Raw genomic sequence first — 20375 nt, 5'->3', positions numbered from 1 at the left:
TTTTCACCTCTCTGAATTTGTAATGCACTAATTTTGGAAACATACTACAGCTGCAGAGAATTTGAGAGCACTGAGAATTGAAAGCAGAGTTCCTGATTGCTTTTAGTTAATTAAATATTTTAATACTTAACCAAAGTTCTGTGAAGAAAAGATAGTGTTTATGAAATAATCTCTAAGCACTTACCTGAGGCAAATTGAGGAGGAGAGAGGGAAATAAATATAGTTTTGCCCAAAGGAAAACATAATAATTTTTTTGAGCAGAGATGCATTGTATTACCTAATCCCCTTTGTTGATTTCACACAGGAGTACAAGCAGTTCCTGGCATTAAAGATTAGGAAAAGGAGAAAGTCATTCTGTTATGACATCTTATTCCTTCAAGAAGATCTTGCATTTTTGCTGTTCAATGTTCATTACTTTCAGTGAACTTCTCCTGGAGGGAAGGGGCAGTGTCTGCTGTGCAGCCAACACAGCAGTGGACTCAGGGCGGGCCAGAGAGTAAACAAGGGACACGGCCCACAACCTCAAAGAATTAAAGTTGAACGTCTCATAAGCCGTGGTTTGAAGCCCCACAGACGTTTATTTAAAATAAATCCTTATGTAAAAGAAAGCAAAACTACATATTCTCTAAATATATCCAGATTTGGTACAGATTTACCTGCAGGCAAAATCTCAGTTTGTGTTGAGTGTTTATGTGTAGTTGCATAAAAACACACTAGGATTGGCTTTCCCTGGCTGGAAGCATTTATCTATCTAGCCTCCACCCAACCCTGTCTTTTTTCTCGTTTTCAAAACTCCAATTACAAAAGTTCCTTTGGTGTAAACATTGGATGTACCTCTAACTGCTGGCAGCAGCACTATCCTTAAAAAAATGCTGAGGTACTCGCTCCTCTTAGTCACGGAGGGATGGGGTAATTAATCTCTTCCCGTGAGAGTAGGAAAGCAGCTCTTCCCCACTTTCCAATCTTCCAAGTTTTCTACATTACTGAAGCACCATCATGCAATTTCTGATTGGACCTAGTTCTATATTCTCTTAATATCAGTGCTGCATTTCATATTGATAGGTGAGGGAACACGGTGGAACTCTAGACATCAGTGATCCTCCGGGGCACTTCTGCTGCAGAGTTTATCTTATTTAAATAACTCTGCCTAAGGCAGTCAATAGTTAGCCATACTAAGGGATATATCTAGGGATAGGATCTTATATGTCACTCACTCATTGATTCATTCATTCATTCAAGTGATATTGTAGATTTGGGAATACAGGGGCACACAAGACAAACAAGACTCCTTTTCTCATGGAACTTATACTCTAGTTTGGGGAGAGAGAAAATAAACCAGCAAACACATGAAGAAAAGTAATTGCAGACAATGATAAGTATTATGAAGAAACAAAACAGGCTGAGCTGATGGAGACTGATGGGTGGTGGGAGTAGGGCATTGCTGATTAGACTGATTGGTCGGGGAAGACTTCACTGAAATGGTGACCTATGAGCTAGGGAGCTGATAAGACAAGTGGGATCCAGCCATGGAAAAGCTGAGGGATTCCAGTTGCAACAGAATAAACTGAAAATGAAGAAGCCCACAGAGGACACGGGCTGAATGTTTGAAGAGAAGGGGAGCGTGGCCAGCCGTCCTACAATTGGATCTTGTAGGGCTCGGTAGACCATGGAGGAGACATTTGGATTTTATTCTCATCAGGGCACTTGGAAAAGATGGAGACAAACTGGAAAAAACTATACCAATTTGGGAGTGATGCAGAGATAACAACACTTGTTAGTTCAGGGATGGGACAGGAATGAATAGAATCAAGGGTGAATCCCAGGTTTTTGGTTCAAACATCTAGGTAAGTTGTGAACCATTTGTGGAGATAAGGAAAACTGAGGTTTAAGGAATGAAAATTAAATTTCTTTTGGACCTGTTAAGTTTGGAATGTTAATTAGGCATGTGGGTGAAGAAGTAAAGTAGACAGCTGGGTGTAGGAATCCAGATCCCAAAGAGTACAGAGGATGGGGCGTAGTTCACAAAGCAAAGACCTGCATTATGATGCATATGTCTGATGCCTATTTTTCAAGTTAATATTATAGTTTATCATTTAGGCTATATAGTTTATCTGTAGCTCTCAATGTGTAACACTTACATTCAGACATTCTCAAGGCAGAGCCTACACTTTTTAATAAATGTATTTTAGTATATCTATTTTCTATAAATTATATCCCTTCTATTATTCTGTTTTCTTAAAAGCTAAGAAATTACCTAGGAGCCATCAAGTATCCTTATGATTCTGGATAACTTTTGTTAAAGTGTATTAAAACTTTGACAAAATGGATTTATATTCAACTCCCATTATGAAAAAAGACATTTTAAAGCACCTGGATATTTGGTAAATGTTTATTAAATATTGTTTGTTAAAAGCCATACAAATCGTACTAAATTTTTCACTAGTAATGTTTAGACAATCTAGCAGTGAACCCTAAGTGTTTGCTGGGGGTTTTTTGAGGGTAACAGAATGAAAATGTTGGATGACAAGAATCAAATGACGGCACTGTGAGAATTTTTAAGACTTCAATTTGAAAGGACACCTACTTTGTTTTCTCCAAAGAGAGCTCATCTTTTCTTTCAAGCTTTAAGAGTTTCCCTTGTCATATTTAGGTAAGATGTGAGGATAAGGAAGGTGCAACAGTACCAGAGAATAAAATTCCAGTAGAGGAGACTAAATGATGCTGACTTGACCTACATCTCTTGAACTTGTTTGTTTTACCAGTTATGTTTTGAATGGGTCTGAAGACAGTTACAGGCTAAATGCATTGGCATTACCTTGTTCCTGGTTCAGTGCATTACTATCTATTCTTTTTTTCCTATTGAAAATAGGTATATTAAAAATTTGTTCTTTTATTATGTTTACATTTTCTTAGTTTCTTTACAACTTCAAGTGTTTTATCTTCATGTTTTCCCCATTCCACATCTTGTAAAAGATGTAGTTTATCAAAGCATTAAGGTTTAGAAACTTTTCTCATCATGCTTAGTAACCTCTAAAGAATGATGTTTTTAAATTAGTGTGAACTTTAATTGTTATTAAGATATTCTGATTTAGTTCCACTACCATTTTCTTCTCTGCAACACTCAAAACAATTGATTTTATCTCCAAGACTTAGTTGTTTTAAGATATTTATACATTTTTTTATTATTTCTTTTCCCCAAACATTTGAAGCATATTATTATGTGGTTGAGAAAATCGCCTCTTTTTTAAAATCCTTAAATAAATCAAAAATATGTTTAATATTCTCATACTAGATATGAAAGCATTTAGAAAAGTTGGCAAGCTACCAGAGCCTCCTTTTCTGCTTAGAAACTACAAATATAGAACTATGAGGGAGTAAGATAAGAAATAGCTATTAGCAGCCCAAATGCTAGTAGAATTAAAAGAGAATTAATGAATATTTTGGAATGTTTTAGAACTATGTATATATTAAAGGCTTTTAATAAGTGCTAATTTTAATATTTAATGATTCATATTTCATGAGTAGTGGTATATATAAAATATACATGTCTTTTTCTGTCTCTCTGCTTATACCATTCATGTTGTCATTTCCGTTAAGAATACACATATCCCTTGTTTATTAAATTTCCCAACTAATTTAGCTTTATGTAGAAAGTCATCAGATAGTGCATTGGCTGTGGAATCAAAAAACATAGGCTCAGTTTCAAGCTCTTGTTGTGACTTTCTGCTGGTCACTTCTCCTCTTTGAGCCATAGTTCCTGTCTTTATATAAAATAGGTAATAATATCTACTTCTCTTAATTTGGCCCTTGATTTTCACAATCCAGTTAATATGTGAAAAAATGTAAAGTGGGAAACCCAATACAAATGGAAGGATGTTATTTTTAAACAGAATTCAGTAATGTTTTCCATCAATGTCATTATAAAATTAGAGTAATTTTTGTGAATGTTGAAAAATAATTGGTCTTTAATAAAAATCATACAACATTGCAAAAGCCCATTTAAATAAATCATGATGATTTAAAAATACAATTTTAATAATATTAAAATATTAATAATTTTATAATACTTTTCACATATAAAACACTAGAAATAAAAATACAAAATCAGAAACCCTGAAAATATTATGCCTGTTTTCTCTTGGGTTATACACTATTGTTACTGTAAATGTGGTGTGTTAGTAAGGTTTTCCTACATTTCAAACTATTTAACATTTTAAAATCTACATCCAAGATTATTTTGTTATTTATTTGCTATTTTTAACATTGCCTATTCCTTTAATAGTCTGTTCCTGACGTCCTTGCTATGGACACATAAAGTTAATGTCACAAATGGTGAGTCTTTGCCCTGCAGTGAGAGCTTACAGCAAATATAAGAATCTTCAGCAAATGATTAACAACTAGACTTTTCCAATAGGTCGTTTTATTCCCAATGGAAAAAAATAACAGTGAATTCAGATACAAAAGATCAAGGATCTAAGTCCAGCTTTTCCATTAATTCACCATGTGACATCAGGCAAGTCATTTAATTTCTTTGCCCCTTAGAGTCTGGGAGCTTGAAATTCGAGACTTACTTCCATGTCTTACAAGCTCTGTGATCTTGGGCTAATTATCTTGGTTTTCTGAGCAGCCTTCACCCCAGTTTTTCCTCTACAAAATGAGTGTAATAACAATTACATCCAGAGTTGGTATAAGGATTAATTAGTTAAGAGTAGAAATACAAATGGAAACAGATTGACGACAATGGTGGGGGCTCTCTGGAAGAGGAGACTTAGCCTTCTCCCAAGGGGCTTCACAAGATGGTTTTTGTTATCATAGCGATAGCCAAAATTGAAGATCTAGTCTCCAGCCTGACAGGTTCAGAGTCCCATTTATCAGTACAGGTCTTTAGATTAGCCAGGCTCAAGAATGTGTTTATAGCTTTAAATTGTCTCCATTGCTAGATCTTCCTCAGTCTTCCTGACCTCTAAATATTAGGGTGCCTAGAACTCCCAATCAAACCTTTTCTCTCTGCTCTCATTCCCTGGACATGTTCCTGGCTGCAAATACCATCTACAACTTAACTCTCAAATTTATATCTCCAGCCCTGTCTTCTCCCTTGATTTCGTTTTCTATATCTAGATTCCTACTTGACATCTCCACTTAGAAATCTGAGTGACATCTCAAAAATGGCCAAAGCCTAACTTTTTAACCATCTCCTCCATCAACATATACTCCTTGCCCCTATCTTGACCGTCTCAGTTAATGACAACTCCATTCTTCCAGGTACTGAGTCACAAAACCTCTGTAATCTCCCGAAGCTTCTCTTTCTCTCACAGCACTGTCTAATCCATGAGCAAATCCTGCAGACTCTACCTTCAAATATATCTAGAATCAAACCACATCTTACCACCTTCCTACTGCTCTCACCTAAGTCAGCAGTACTACCCCCTGAAATTTTACCAATGGCCTCTTCTTAACTGCACTTTTGCCTGCCTAAATTCTGTTCTTGAGTAGCAGTTGGATGATTCTGTGAAAATGTAAGTCAGATTATGTTACTTCACTACTGAAATCCCTCTGATGGTTTACTTGGAAGAAAATCCAAATTCCCTTAGCCTGGCTACACAGCTCTCTGTGGTCTGCTTCCCTTGCTGGGATCTCCCCTCACCTGCCCAGCCCCTACTCCTTTTTCACTCCACTCCAGCCTCACCACCCCCTTGCTTGTCCTTCAGTGCACCAGGACTCTCACCTGCCTCCGCTTGAATGTTCCCCCAGATATTTGCACGGCTCACTCCCTAACCCATGCGGATGCCCTCCTCGGAGAGGGCTTCTCTGGTCACAGACCCTATTGACGTCTGGTATGGTCACCTTACCAACTCAGATGGACCACACCCCCAAAATTTGGTTCCGATGTTGAGACTGATGATGCCACACATGCACCGAGAGAATATGAACAGGTTTATTACTCACATAATGAACTTTAGACTTTCAGGAGAGAAAAAATAGACTTTCAGGGGAGAGCAGGGCAGGGTCCCAAGCATATCCAAAAATGGCTTGAGAGAGCAGGTGAAAGAGAAAGGTGGAAGTTCAGGTTTTATTGTGATAAGGGGGTGGCACTGGGGTAAGGGGTCTTGTGCTCATGGGGCTGCTTGTGTGCTTTGAACTTCCTGTTGGTGCCAAAGGAAGGAGCACTGGGCTTCCTCATCAGCTCGCCCAGATGTGGGGCGGAAGAGGAAAGGGGAGTGGTGGGGCTTGAAGACTGTCAGCAGTCAAACATCAAGAAAGACTTGAAAAGAAACATCAAGTCAGACTCTTTATTACATTGTTTGTCTCAAGTCTTCTTTCACTGCTTTATTTTTCTTCATAAAACTTCTTACCCCATTACCTATTTTATATAATTTTTCCTTTATTCTCTCTTAATTTCCCCCTGCCCCCCCCCACTATTATATAAGTCCCAGGAAAGCAGGAAGTTTATCTTTTTTATCTATGGTTATACCCTCAGTACTCAGAATGGTGCCTGTCACATAGTAGGTGCTCAATAAAAATTTGCTGAATTATTTTTAAAAAGTAAAGTAACAAATATAATGAGCCCAATTGTGGGGATACTTATGCGCTTATGACCAGCACAATTTTTCCCTAGTCCCAGACCTGCAGGGAAGCTCAATTATAATCAGAAAGTCAGAGTTCCTGGGAAGGACAGAGTCCAATGAGGGAGTTTGAAGAAATCAAAGGTTTGCATCATTGCTTGGAAGGAGTCAGGCCATGGCCGCATCCAGCTCACAGCAGAAATTGTCCTGCTAATGGGCCCCTGCACTTTTCAGAACACTGCATTAATGAATCATGGTAGTCAGGGCTCAGGTGACCCTTTTTCTGGGTTTCCAGGGGAGGTCAACCTCCCTTTATGTCTGCAACCTTTTTTAAGGTGAGTTAATCATTCAGGTTAGAGGCCAGTCTTGCAGACTCCTGGAGCTGGTCTTTCCATACAAGGCAACTTTGAAATGTCTCTGATCTGAAGCATTGCTTTCCTTCCACTATCAGTTGCCAAGTGCTGCCAGGAGGGAAAGCAACTATTGGGACTACGTGGTCTGTAAATGGCAGTCCCTATTCCTGTGACATCTAGAAAATGAGCTTGAAATAAGCCCACAATGTGGTTGCTTCTTCTGTAACACTTGAGATCACAGAGGTCTTTTCAAGCTGTTATTTATGACTTAAGATGGTTTGTTGAACTGACGGCTGTCATCTCTGAAACTATGGCCTGTCCAAACTCAGACTGGAGAGGCAACATGACAGAGGCTTTTAGGGGCAGCCTGCACTGTCTCAGCCTTGCAGGCCTCTCCTTTTAAATACTCTCTGGTCCTTTCTCAAAAGCGGTCTCCACCCTCCCCCACCATTCCTTTCCTGCTACAGTCTAGGAAAGGCTGCTATTTGATGCCTATTTTTCTACCCTAGGATTCTCTGACATCCTGTTTGCGTTTAGTGTTACTTTGTACCTATTGGGTAATACCCACTTGGCTTGCTGCGTATATTGTTTCAATGTATAATATTGGAGTGTCTGTGAAGGAAACAACTGTTGGAATGTATAGTTATTCTTATTATTACATGGGGTGTGTGGTGTGACATATGTGCATGTGTAATTATCAGTGAGTTTTAGGAAAAAGAGGTCTTATGTTAAATTGAATCAAGATGGAAGAATCATAATCCCTAACAGGTGTTGTTATATATTTTAGGCAATGCTTGAGGAATTAGGCCGTACTTTTGTGCATAAAGCAGCTAGTTATCCAGGGCTTAAGGCAGAAATGATTTGCCTCTTTGTTTTCATTATGAATTTATGTTTTTTTCCTGTCTCCCCATCCATCAACAGTCTTTGTTTCCTGAGAAATCAAGGTTGGTAAAAAATTACCTGTATTTAAACAGAACCTCCAGAGTTTCACATTTCACATGTATATAAAGAGGCTATTCAGCCTGGGTGTATTATAGATTCTCTGAGTAGGATAAAGCACATGTTCTGGAAGAAAGGGACTTTGTTTCTAGGAGTGCATTGTTAGAAGCCTGCCTGTTTCACAAAATGAATAAATAAATCTGTGACCTGGTAGGAAGTAACAATAGTCAAACCAATGCCTCGCATATAGCAGCTCAAAAGATACTGCTGGAAAATAGTTCCCAGAGAACGTTTTTAAGAAACAAGAGCCTTGGTTCAAATTGATGTGACTCCTTGACTAATATCATCACATCAGTTTCATGTGTGCTACTGAAAGCCGGAGGGAAACTGGTCTACTGAAATCCAGGACCTTGGGATCTCTATATTAAAAGAGCTCACCCATTCAGCAAATTCTCTTTTAAATTTCAAATGGGATTTCAAATGGCTGATGAAATGAGCACTTTCTGCGTATTGTAAAATGGCTTACTCTGTGTGTGCACGCAAGTGTGTAAACATTTAAGCACTAACTACTGAATTAGAAACTTGTGTTTTGATTGCTTCCTATGACTGGGAGAGGCTTGGAAAAACAGAGCATGGGCTTTGGAGGGGTTTTTGAGCCGGTTGTCTCTTTCTTCTTGGATTCTTTTCTTTCCTCTCTCTAGGTCTTCCTCCCTCCCTCCCTCCCTCCCTCCCTCCTCCCTTTCTTCCTTCCACCTGCCTTTCCTCCTTTTCTTTCTTCTTTCCACAAATATGTTGTGAACATCTCTTACGCACCAAGCACTGTCCTAGGCAATGTGGTACAGCAGAGGCAGAACAGGCAACAGTCTCTGTCCACATAGCACTTACATTTTAATGAGTTCAAATTCTGTCTATTTGGTATGTGACACTGGACCCAAACTTCATTATCCCAATGTGAAAAATGAGAATAATGCTTCTTATTTTATAGCGTTATTCTGGTGATTAAAATGAGATAATACCGTAACCTGGACATGGGGCTCAAACATATTCACTCCCTTTGCTTCTCCTGATTCAGCGGCAAACGTGTTTCTTGTTCCCGTCTCACACTCCCTGAATTTCTGTATTTGCCCCCTTTCTCAGTCTCTCTCTGTCTTGGTTTCTGTTTGTATGTCTCTGTTTGCATGTGTCTTTTTTTGTGTGTCTCTGCATACAACTCTGTCTCCGTATTTGTGTCTCTATGTGTGCGCTCCCTCTCTTTTTTTGAGTATGCCTCTCTGTGTCCAGTTTATCTCTTTTTTTTGCCTTTCTGTTTGTGTGTTTGTGTGTCGAGGGGGGAGCAAGAGAGAGAGAGAGAGACAAAGAGGGAGAGAATCTCTCTGTGTGCCTGTGTCTCTGTATCTCACTCTGTGTGTGGGTCTCTGTCTCTGTGTGTCTTACTTCACATCCCTGTATCATGAGCGTGTGCTAGTGTCTCTCTGCAGCTCTCACAGTGTGGGTCTCTCTCTGCATATGTCTCTGCATATGTCACTATGTTTCTGTGTATCTCTGTTTCACTCTGTCCCTTTCTCTGTTGTGTTCATATCCCCCTCCCACACCCCCACCCCTTCCCTGGCTCTCACTCTAACTTGCTCTCTGTCTCACTCTCCCTGTCTCTGTCTCTCTCTCTCTTCTCTTGCTCTATGTGTCTCTCTTGCTTTCTTTCTCTGTAGGTTTCTCACTTTCTTTCATTTTCACTCTGTTGTCTTTTCTGCTTTCTGTCTGTCTCTCATGTACTTTCTCCATCTCTTTGTCTCTCTCTGTCTCTTAGTCTATGCCACTCTTTGTCTTTCTCTTGTGTATGTGTATATGTAGGTGTTATATATTCATTCATTCATTCATTTAATTGTACTTGTATTTATACATTCTCTCCTCTCCCCTTTCCAACATAGCTTAGATATCCAGTGATATTTAGGTAGTAACCTCATGTCTCAGGAAGAATTAAAAGGAATAGGAATTTGTTCTAAAGAAGCCTTGAGGGGACTTATGGACAGAGAAAGCGATTTTTAAAATTATAGATGGACGTTAGGAAGATTTAGTTGTATTTTAGATGATGTATTGCTAGTTTCACAGCAACCTCAAAATGGACGCATATATAAAACCAAATATAATTAGCAACCCCAGACCCTCTTCTCAATTTCCATATATTCCAGGGTCACTTTTTTTTTTGCTGAGGAAGATTAGCCCCGAGCTAACATCTGTGCCAGTCTTCCTCTATTAGGTATGCGGGTCCCCGCCACAGCATGGCTGACGAGTGGTATAGGTCTGCACCCAGGATCCAAACCTGCGAACCCCAGGCCACCAAAGTGGAGAGCACAGAACTATAACCACTTGGCTGTGGGGCCAGCCCCCACGGTCACTTTTTAAGACTCCCTTTACCAATCTTGATGATTTTTTCTCCCTCACAGTTGTCATTCTGCTGACCTTCCTTTTCCATTTCCCTGACCACATCCTGGGTTCTTCCCTCATCATCTTTTATCTGGACCACTTCAGCTGCTATCCTTGACCCCTGCCAACCTCCCAGTCCATCATGCCAGTTGGTGCCAGGTTAATGTTATTACATCAGGCTCTGCTTGATGCCCACCCCCTTGGCTTCCAGTCATCTTCCAGGGTCACCAAAAGAGCTACACAACATCACTAGCTGGATAGGCTTTTTAAAATGGCTCATCTGACCAATATTTTGCCCACCTACCAATATGCTCAATATGCATAAGAAGCTAATCACCCACTTTACAAATAAAACCATCTCCCAGTTATTTCCATTGAGGTAAAGCCCTTCCTAAGAAAGAAACATAAAATGAACATACATGGGAATCTGGATGAGGAAGCTTAATGAACCAATATTTGTAGCACCAATGTATTGTCCAGTTAACCAGATGGTGCTTGACTTGTAAAAGCAAGCTTTTCCTGTAAAGCACCAGATTAGTAAATATTTTGGCTTTGTGGATCATACTGTCTCTATCACAGCTGCTTAATTCTGCCTCTTTATTGCAAAAGCAGCAATAGATGATCCATATAAATGGGTGTGACTGTGTTCTAGTAAAACTTTATTTACAAAAACAGGAGGTAGGCTAGATTTGGCCCCTGCAAGCTGTAGTTTACTATCCCTTGATTTAGACTTTATGATAACATCTGATTGTATATATCTTTTAAGTAAAATATCCATTCCTGTGTGAACTAGTTTTTTAAAACTTCTGTTTATTTTGCTTCTCTCTCTCCATATATATATATATGTGTGTGTATATATATATATATATATATGTATATATACATATATATATATATATGTGAGTGTGTGTGTGTATGGCAAAAATAACTGTATCTTTTGGGCTTGCTACAGGGCTTCATATAATTTTTACATTATTATTATAAATAAAGGAATCATATTATTTTCACTTATATATTTCCATGCTTGTGATTTGAATCAGCAAACAAAAATCTGAATGATGGGGACCAGCCCAGTAGCATAGTGGTCAAGTTCGCGTGCTCCGTTTTGGCGGCCCAGGGTTCACAGGTTCAGGATCCCAGGCATGGACCTACACACCGCTCGTCAAGCCATGCTGTGGCAGTGTTCCGCATACAAAATAGAGGAAGACTGGCACAGATGTTAGCTCAGGGACAATCTTCCTCACCAAAAAAAAAAAAGAAAACCTGATTGATGTCATTGACAAGTTTGATAATTATCTCAATAAACTGTAAAATAACTAATTTATATTACCTATTTCAGTTATATCTTTATGTTTTAGTCTTTAAGGAGTGCTTACATTTAGATTCTCAGTAATCTTTTAAGGGAAAATTTTAGAGAATTGTTTAAAAGTATTATGTGTTCATATGCTTACTGAAACAGCTTAAAATTTTAGACTTTTATTAATTGAGGACCTTCTATTTGCAAGTCTTGGATAAGTACAGTTGAATAAATTTAAAATTAAATTTTCGTGAAGTCTGAATTGGACATAAATAAGATAAATCATTATATGAAATTTAGAAAATTATACCTTTCTCACAAAGTTAATTCTAGATGAATATAATAGTTAAGTGTAAAGAAGAAAATAATCTATCAATTTTTTTGGCTATGGGTGGGTAAGGAGATTTTTTATCAAAAATTAAGTAGAAATAGTAACACGAGAAGAGAATAATATATTTAATTATGAAAATAAACACATTGAATAAAAATATTAAAAATTAAATTAAAAGGAAACAAATACTATTAAAACAAGGTGTTAATCTTATTAACATAGTATTATATGACAAGCATTCACCTTGCCTAAAATCAAAGAAAAACAAATTAAATCCAAAATAAGAATAAGCCACATTTTCTTATCAAATTGACAGTGTTTTAAATTAAATGAAAATCCTTAGTTCTAGTACATTGAGGAGGTATGATGTAAATAGGATATCCTTTTTATACAACAATTTGGCAACAAAGTCATAAAAATATTTACAACTATTGGCTTCTTCCAGAAATCTATCCTAATGAGATGCAAAGATTTATAGACAAGATATTCACTCAGTATCATTTATAAGGGTGAATCTTTAAAAACAATGTGGCTATCCAAAAATAGGTGATAGTAAATAAATTGTAGTATAATTTTATGACAATTATATAAACATAAAAAATCATATTTTTGAAGGATAAGAGCTAATAGCTTAGAACAATGTTCAGAATATATTAATAAAGTAGAATATATAGTTCTATATACAGTGTGATTATAACTTGTCATGTATATATGTATATATAAAAATAATAATATTGGTGTCATAGGATTACAGAATATTTTTATTTCTTTTTTTATTTTTCTATACTTTATAAATTTTCTATGATGTGCGTGCATTTCAACATCAGAAGAAATATACATTCTCTTTTTCCCCACAACACTAAGTAATGAATCAGTTGATCTTTCCTCATACTCCTCAAAGCGTGATCTTCTGGGTTTTCTTTAAAGGAGAGGAAAACAGCATAAAGATATCTTGAGAGTTAAATAATGAATTTCATATTTCTAAACAAAAGGCTTATCCTAGTTTTGATAATTTGATTTTCTATATCAATGGAATCATTTTGGATGAATATTCATTCTTATTTAGTAAGCTTATATAGCTATAGCCCACACAGGTTAAAGTCTATGGAATTTAGTTTATAAACCACCTTCTTACTTGTTTCTGGAATGTGCCAACACATTTTGTAAATAATGATACTTGCTAAAACTCATCTCTACCTGAAAAGCATCCAAGAGTTATGTCATAGAAATGAGTGTTCTCTGTTCAAGCACAATAAATCCTAAGATTTGCAGTGCTACTCTTTTATATAGGAAAATGGCAGTGGAATTTCCAAAAGCTAGTTCCATGCCAGGTAGGCAATATCTGACATGCCCATAGCAGGTGAGAATCAGGCCAGAACCGCTCAGGGTTATATTTAGTGGTAGAAAAGAATCCTGTTTTGGAAGGAGCCGGTCTTATCTGAGTGAGTTTTTTTCTGTATCTGCACAATATTTACCTTAAACCCCGTTGATGGGCCTAAGGAAATCAGCAAGGCAGAGTGTTATTTCTGATGTATCCACAGTCTTGGCTGTCTCAAATTTTTTTAATTTAATTTTTATTTTCTCAAATTAGTACTTTTATGGCTTTAAAAAATAAAATAGTACTCTCAAGATAAACAGTACGCCCCGTGTTATCAATATTTAATCTCTAGAGGTAAACATTTTTAATTATTTTAAGATATTTTTGGTTATCATTTACTTCTATATTTCTCAGTAGAATATATATGTTACTACTTGATTTTTCAGTTTTAACTATCACCTACCTGGCTTCCTACTCACATATTCACACACGTTTCTTCTCCCTCTATGGCACCAATATAATTATGATAGTTTTTAAATATGCTGATTATCAGTTTGTAAATTATTATAAAGAAATTATAATATATAAATTTTGTTTGTAGCTAAGACATATAATGTATTTAAAATATAATTACAGTTTGGTTTTTTCCAACTTTTTATTCCTGATAATTGCCTTTTTGTTTACTCTGGCTTTCTGAATGCCAGTCATTAATTCATCTCAAATTCGCCATCATAGCTGAAATTTCTGAATATGATTTAACAAACACTTCAAGTATTTTTAATCAATTTTATTTATTTTTTTCTTGGAGATATTTGCCCTGGATGTCCTCAAGAATCAGTCATTGTCCTACCAAATGTGATTAATATTCTGATTTCTCTCAATATAGATTAGTTTTGCTCTGAGATCAGAGCAGAAGTTAGTGACCTCACCATTTAGTATTCAGACTTTCTTGTAACTCTACTGTTTTCAGCAGATTTCCTCAACCCAAACTGGCATCTGTCTGCTTGGAATTCTCCAAAGTCTCCAGTATTTGGCCAATGTGTAGCAAAGGCTAGATGCATTGTTTACATTACAGTATCTAGGGGAGCAATTGCTTTTTAAACAAATTTCCGATCAAGCCTTCCTCATTCTTTTTGATGCTTCCTTGACATTCTCAGGAGCATTTTGTTGTGTTCCCACCTCAGGCTTAGAGTTCAGCCTTATTCATTCTGCCTAGTCACATGCATCTTATCTATTCACTTTTCAGTTTCCAAAATTACCTTTCACTCACATTCTCTTTGTTCTTGAGAGTTAATAGATTAAAATCTTTCCTTTAAGACTGAGAAGTGGGGCTGGCCCAGTGGCGTAGTGGTTAAGTTTGCGTGCTCTGCTTTGGCGACCTGGGATTCATGGGTTTGGATCCTGGGCGCGGACCTACACACTGCTCATCAAGCCATGCTGTGGTGGCGTCCCACATACAAAATGGAGGAAGATTGGCACAGATGTTAGCTCAGAGACAATCTTCCTCAGGCAAAAAGAGGAAGATTGGCAACAGGTTAGCTCAGGGACAGTCTTCCTCACCAAAAAAAACAAAAAAAAGGCTGAGAAGGAACTGAGATAAAGAATGTGATCAATTGATCATTTTTAATTGTAAGTGTAAGGGTCGTTGATTTCTGTATTTTATTATTGTTGTTGATTTATTATTAGTTCTTTTTATTTTGTATTACTTTTGGTGAGGATGGAGGTAGCTCAGAGGTAATCATGAATTTACCATGCCTACACTGATAATACATTCTTACTCTAATTGTTTTTATTGAGGTATAATTGACATATAATACGATATTCGTTTCAGGTGTACGAAGTAATGATTTGATATTTGTGTATATTGCAAAATGATCACCAAAATAAGTCTAATTGACATCTGACACCATACATAGAATTTTTTTTTCTTGTGATGAGAATTTTTTAAGATTTACTCTCTTAGCAACTTTCAAATATGCAGTACAGTATTAACTGTGATGTACATTACATCATCATGACTTATTTGTTTTATAACTGAAAATTTGTACCTTTTGACCCCCTTCACCCATTCCATTTACCACCCACCCCACACCTCTGGCCACCACCAATCTGTATCTATGAGATTGGTATTTTTGTTTTTGTTTTTAGATTCCATATAAAGTGAGATCATACGGTATTTGTCTTTCTCTGTCTGACTTATTTCACCAAGCATAATGCCCTTAAGGTCCATCCATGTTTTTGCAAATGACAAGATTTCATTTGTTTTTATGGCTGAATAATATTCCATTGTGACATCCATGTTGTTGCAAATGGTAAGATTTCATTCTTTTTTATAGCTGAATAATATTCCATTGTGTATCTATACCACATTTTCTTTATCCATTCATCCATTGATGGACATTTAGGTTGTTTCTATGTTTTGGCTATTGTAAATAATGCTGCAGTGAACATGGGGGTACAGATATCTTTTCAAATTAGTGTTTGCATTTTCTTTGGATGAATACCTAGAGGTGGAATTGCTGAATCATATGGTAGTTCTATTTTTAATTTTTTGAGGAACCTCCATACTGTTTTCCATAGTGGCTGCACCAATTTACATTCCCACCAGCAGTGCACAAGGGTTTCCTTTTCTCCACATCCTCGCCAACACTTGTCATTTCTTGTCTTTTGATAATAGCCATTCTAATAAGTATGAGGTTTTAATTTTTGATCCATGTATAATTCATGTTAATTAACATAGTGCTTATTGAATATAGAATAAAATATAGTTCTATTTTTCCTTTAATTCTAAAATGTGAACTAGAAGTAAAAATATGAGACTATTGCACATTCAAAAATAATAGTTAGAAATAATTGTCATAATATTTGCAAACCAAATATTACAGTGATTAGATGACCTCATTTTACTGTTTACTGTATGCTAGAAACTGAACTTAACTGTATACTGTGGTATATAAATGAGACAGATATTATCAGTTTTTGCAGATGAATAAACTGAGAATCAGAATGGTATTCAACCTCTTGTTCTAAGTTATATAGATAATAAATAATAGAGCTGAGAGTACAAACTCAAGTATGTTTTATAATTTTTTTAAAGTAATGCTTTTTTTCCTGAAATATGGTTTTTTCCTTACTTGACCTCTGCCAAAATAAGGCTCAAGTAAGCTGGAATTGAGGAAGAGTTTTTCCCAGATTTGGGGAAATAAAAGCTATATTACTCTGGGCTAGTGTTTGTTTCATTAGTTATTGGACACATTTCTGCAACAGACTTACATGATTTTATTTTTAATTCCCTTTCATTATTCCACATATGCAACTTACCCATGGATATTTGCAATTTAAGTAATAGTAATGAAAGAAATAGTTGGTAACCAGAATTATTAAAGTACAAATAAAATTTTTCTTCTAACAGAGAGAAGGAGAAATGGATCATCAGGTGCGTTTGGCAGTTGGAAATGGCATGCGAAGTGAGGTATGGAGAGAATTTCTAGACAGATTTGGAAACATTAAGATGTGTGAGCTTTATGGAGCTACTGAAGGAAACATTTGTTTCATGAATCACACTGGGAAAATTGGATCAGTCGGGAGAACAAATTTCTTTTACAAAGTAAGTACAATATTTTCTTTACAAAAGAAATATACTGAGGTCTGCTAAACTCTTTTCTATACTTTGTGCTTGTTAATTATGGTACATATTATTGACTTTTTTTTTTAAGTTGATAACTTCTATAAATAAAGTAGTGGCCTCTAGGTGAACTGTGGTGCTGTAGGTTATGAAAACCTCAACCATCTCCCATGTTTTCCCTCTATAATATGGAGATAATGATACCTAATTGTTTTGTTCAGTTTTCAAATTTTATGATATAATATATAAACAGCAAGCATAGGTCCTGATATATATTAATTGGACTGTTTCCATTTTCCTTGAGTATTTTCAACCCACTTTTTCTATTTACCTTTCATTTTTATATCACTCAAAAATTATATATAGCAGTCCCCCCTTTATCCATGGGGATATGTTCCAAGACCCCCACTGGATGCCTGAAACTGTGGATAGTACCGAACCCTACATATACTATGTTTTTTCTTATACAAACATACCTATAATAAAATTTAATTTATAAATTAAGCTCATTAAGAGATTAACAACTAATAATAAAATAGAACAATTATGACAATATACTGTAATAAAAGTTACCATAGATCTTAGCAACCCCAGCATCTGATTTTTTTTCTTTCCTTATTAAGTCAAGAGCTTTCACTTTTTCACTTAAAGGAAGCACTTTACAGTTTCTTTTTGGCGTATGTGAATTGCCGGCATCACTACTCCTGTGCTTTGGGGCCATTATTAAGTAAAATAAGGGTTACTTAACACAAGCACTGCAATACCACAACAGTCAATCTGATAATCAAGACAGCTATGAAGTGACTAACAGTGTGCGATTTAAAACTTATGAATTGTTTATCTCTGGAATTTTCCATTTAATATTTTCAGACTGTGGTTGACCGAAGGTAACTGAAACTGTGGAAAGTGAAACTGCGGATAAGGGGGGACTACTGTATTGGCTTCTAATATATTGTTTCTTTAAAAACTATATCAAGATACCACTAAAATCTTAAAAGCAGCCAAAAAATCACCTTCCTAGAAATAAGACTTACTGTTGATTTCGCAGTAGCAATTGTGGAAGACAAAAGATAGTGGACAGATATCTTCATCTGGCTTGGAGAAAATAATTCTCAAAATAGAATTTATACTCAACAATAATGTTTTTTAAAGAATAAAAGTGAAAATAAATGTCTCAAAATTAATATAGCAAACTTTATATAACCTCAAGGGGAAAAAAAATCCAGAATCACAGTAGGATATTTTATTGTAGCTCTTTCAGTATCTGATAGAACAAGCAAAAAAAATCTTCAATGATATCAAACATTTGAATAATACAATAATCAAACTACTTGAACTAATTGACATATATAGGACACTGTATTTAAAAACTATCGAATATCCATTGTTTTCAATGTGTATGAAACATTCACAAAGATTACTAGGCCACTTATGGAATTCCAGCAAATTTCAAAGGATTGAATCATTCAATGGATTATGTTCTCTAACAATAGTTTAATTACAGTAGAAGTAAAATTTTAAAACGACAGCTAGATCATCTCCTATATATTTGGAAATAAAATATCTTTAAGTTTCTATAAGTCAACAAAAAATCAAAATAGAAATTAGAAAATAGTTTGAGCTGAATCATAATGAAAACGTTGCATTTCAAAACTTGTGGGCTCAGATAAGAACAGATGAAAATTAGTGAGCTAAATGTTGATTTCTATAAGTTAATTAAAAAAACAACTAAAACAAACTCAAAGGAAATAAAAGGAATAAATTAAAGAAATAGAAAAGAAACATTAGTGAGGAATGTCAAAAGAGATAAAAATATAATTTTTAAAAAGTAAAGAAATAGGTTCAAAGCTGGTGTAAATTGCCCTAATGTTTGGAACCTCAAGAAGGTGCAACTATTTTTATAATGCATTCTTTGGGATTCTGAAGGTCTTACTGACATCTCAGAAATACGTCTGCATTCTGAACAAAAGTAACTTTGGGAAAATAAATGCTGATATTACTGGGTTTTACATTCCTTACAGTTAATTTTCTCAATTCATTGCACTGATTCTGTTAAAAATTTGGTATTCACAGTTAATGGGAAAAACAGACCAATAAATGATTTGGCCCAAGTCTTACCGAGGGCTACGGAGATAATCTTGCTACCATGGTAAAGATCATAAATGGTACTTCTACATAACATAGCAAAGTGACCTCAGTCTGTCTCTCCCATGAGAAAAGGGAGGAATAAAGGGGATTAAAATGCATTAAAAAAAAAAGGGTGGGGGGGAGGAAAGCAAAGCTTTTAGAAGCCAGTGGGAAGAACTGACTTTTTCACATGCTGTCTCCCTCTACATTTTATAGTAGGAATTTTCCTTACTTATTTTATTGCAAAGTCTTGGTTTGTAGTTCACTTTTCAAAATGTTCCAAAGAAAGTCTATAATTCAGATGCTATGTTATGTTGCGTAAGGAGTGTCTGAGTAGTTAACAAAGTTTACTTTTCTAGTTGTTCATCTATTTTTAAAAAGGCCAATATTCAACTTTATTCTGGACCTGCTATTAAAAGAACCATTATAACGTTTCACAACTAATAACCTTGAATATATTTCCCCACAAGAGAATACTTTTCCTTTTCCTGCTCAAGTAACAGTTTCTCAGAACTCTATCTACATCTTCCTAGACTATGATTAGAGGCTCCTTCCATCTTAAATATGATTTGAGTCTACCCTGCTCTGAAGATATAATTTCTTAGGCATTAATTAATCATATGTGTTCTTCTATCTTCAAATATCAGAAGATGCAAAAAACGAGAAAAGCAAAAACACAACCCTATCGTCAAATGTTTAAAATTTCTGTGATCAGTAAATACGGCAAAATGTTAACATTTGTTATATCTCAATAGGTTGATAATGGATTTCGATTATGTTGTTCTCTGAGGAGAAAAAATCTATATTAGAAAGTACCAAGATTTGCCATTCGTCCTACGATTTAACATGTAAAAGCTTAAAGAATGACCTATTTTGTAAGTGACATGTTATTGAAAACGGGCTACCACAAACATTTTCCTCCTTCCAAAAGTGACAGAGTATGTATGTCAACCTAGTGCGCAAACTAACCTGATTTTTTCCTGAAAAAAACATGAGTCCACCTTATTCCTGGTTCAACTCTGTGTTTCATAAACACAAGCTGTTCGTACACAAAGGTGGAGTTCGTATTTTCCCATTTGATCTTCATATCAAGCCCCATTTTGCAAAGGAGAAAATGCTCATAGACAAAGTATCCTGTTCTTCTCTTATACCATGATCAGACCAAATAAAGGATGGTAGCAAAGAGAATTCAAGGAAATTATAAAAATAAAGTTGCTCAGCTAAAAAAATTACTATTTTGCCTCATTAAAAGATGAAATAATCAATGAAATGAAGTCATTCATTAAGAAAAGCAGCTTAATCTCTCAAAGACCAAACAAACTGGTAGCATCTGGGTCAATGGTTCTTATCAGCCAAAAGCTGTGAACAGTTAAAAATCTAGGATCTCAAACTGCTTCATAA

The 20375-nt window shown here is 35.8% G+C and overlaps 1 protein-coding gene across 1 annotated transcript in view; it reads left to right on the top strand.

Moving 5' to 3' along the window:
• Positions 1 to 20375, top strand: part of SLC27A6 (solute carrier family 27 member 6) — a 62508-nt gene that overhangs the window by 24787 nt on the left and 17346 nt on the right. The window contains exon 5 of the mRNA XM_004420245.3: positions 16635 to 16829. Within this exon, the coding sequence (XP_004420302.1) occupies positions 16635 to 16829 (195 nt within the window). The remainder of the gene's footprint in view (positions 1 to 16634; positions 16830 to 20375) is intronic.

The sequence above is a fragment of the Ceratotherium simum genome, chromosome 4 (assembly GCF_057802395.1).
Source record: "Ceratotherium simum simum isolate JZ-2026a chromosome 4, ASM5780239v1, whole genome shotgun sequence".
Classification (NCBI taxonomy): domain Eukaryota; kingdom Metazoa; phylum Chordata; class Mammalia; order Perissodactyla; family Rhinocerotidae; genus Ceratotherium; species Ceratotherium simum.
The sequence above is the reverse complement of the archived record's forward strand: the minus strand, read 5'-3'. Positions and strand labels throughout refer to the sequence as shown.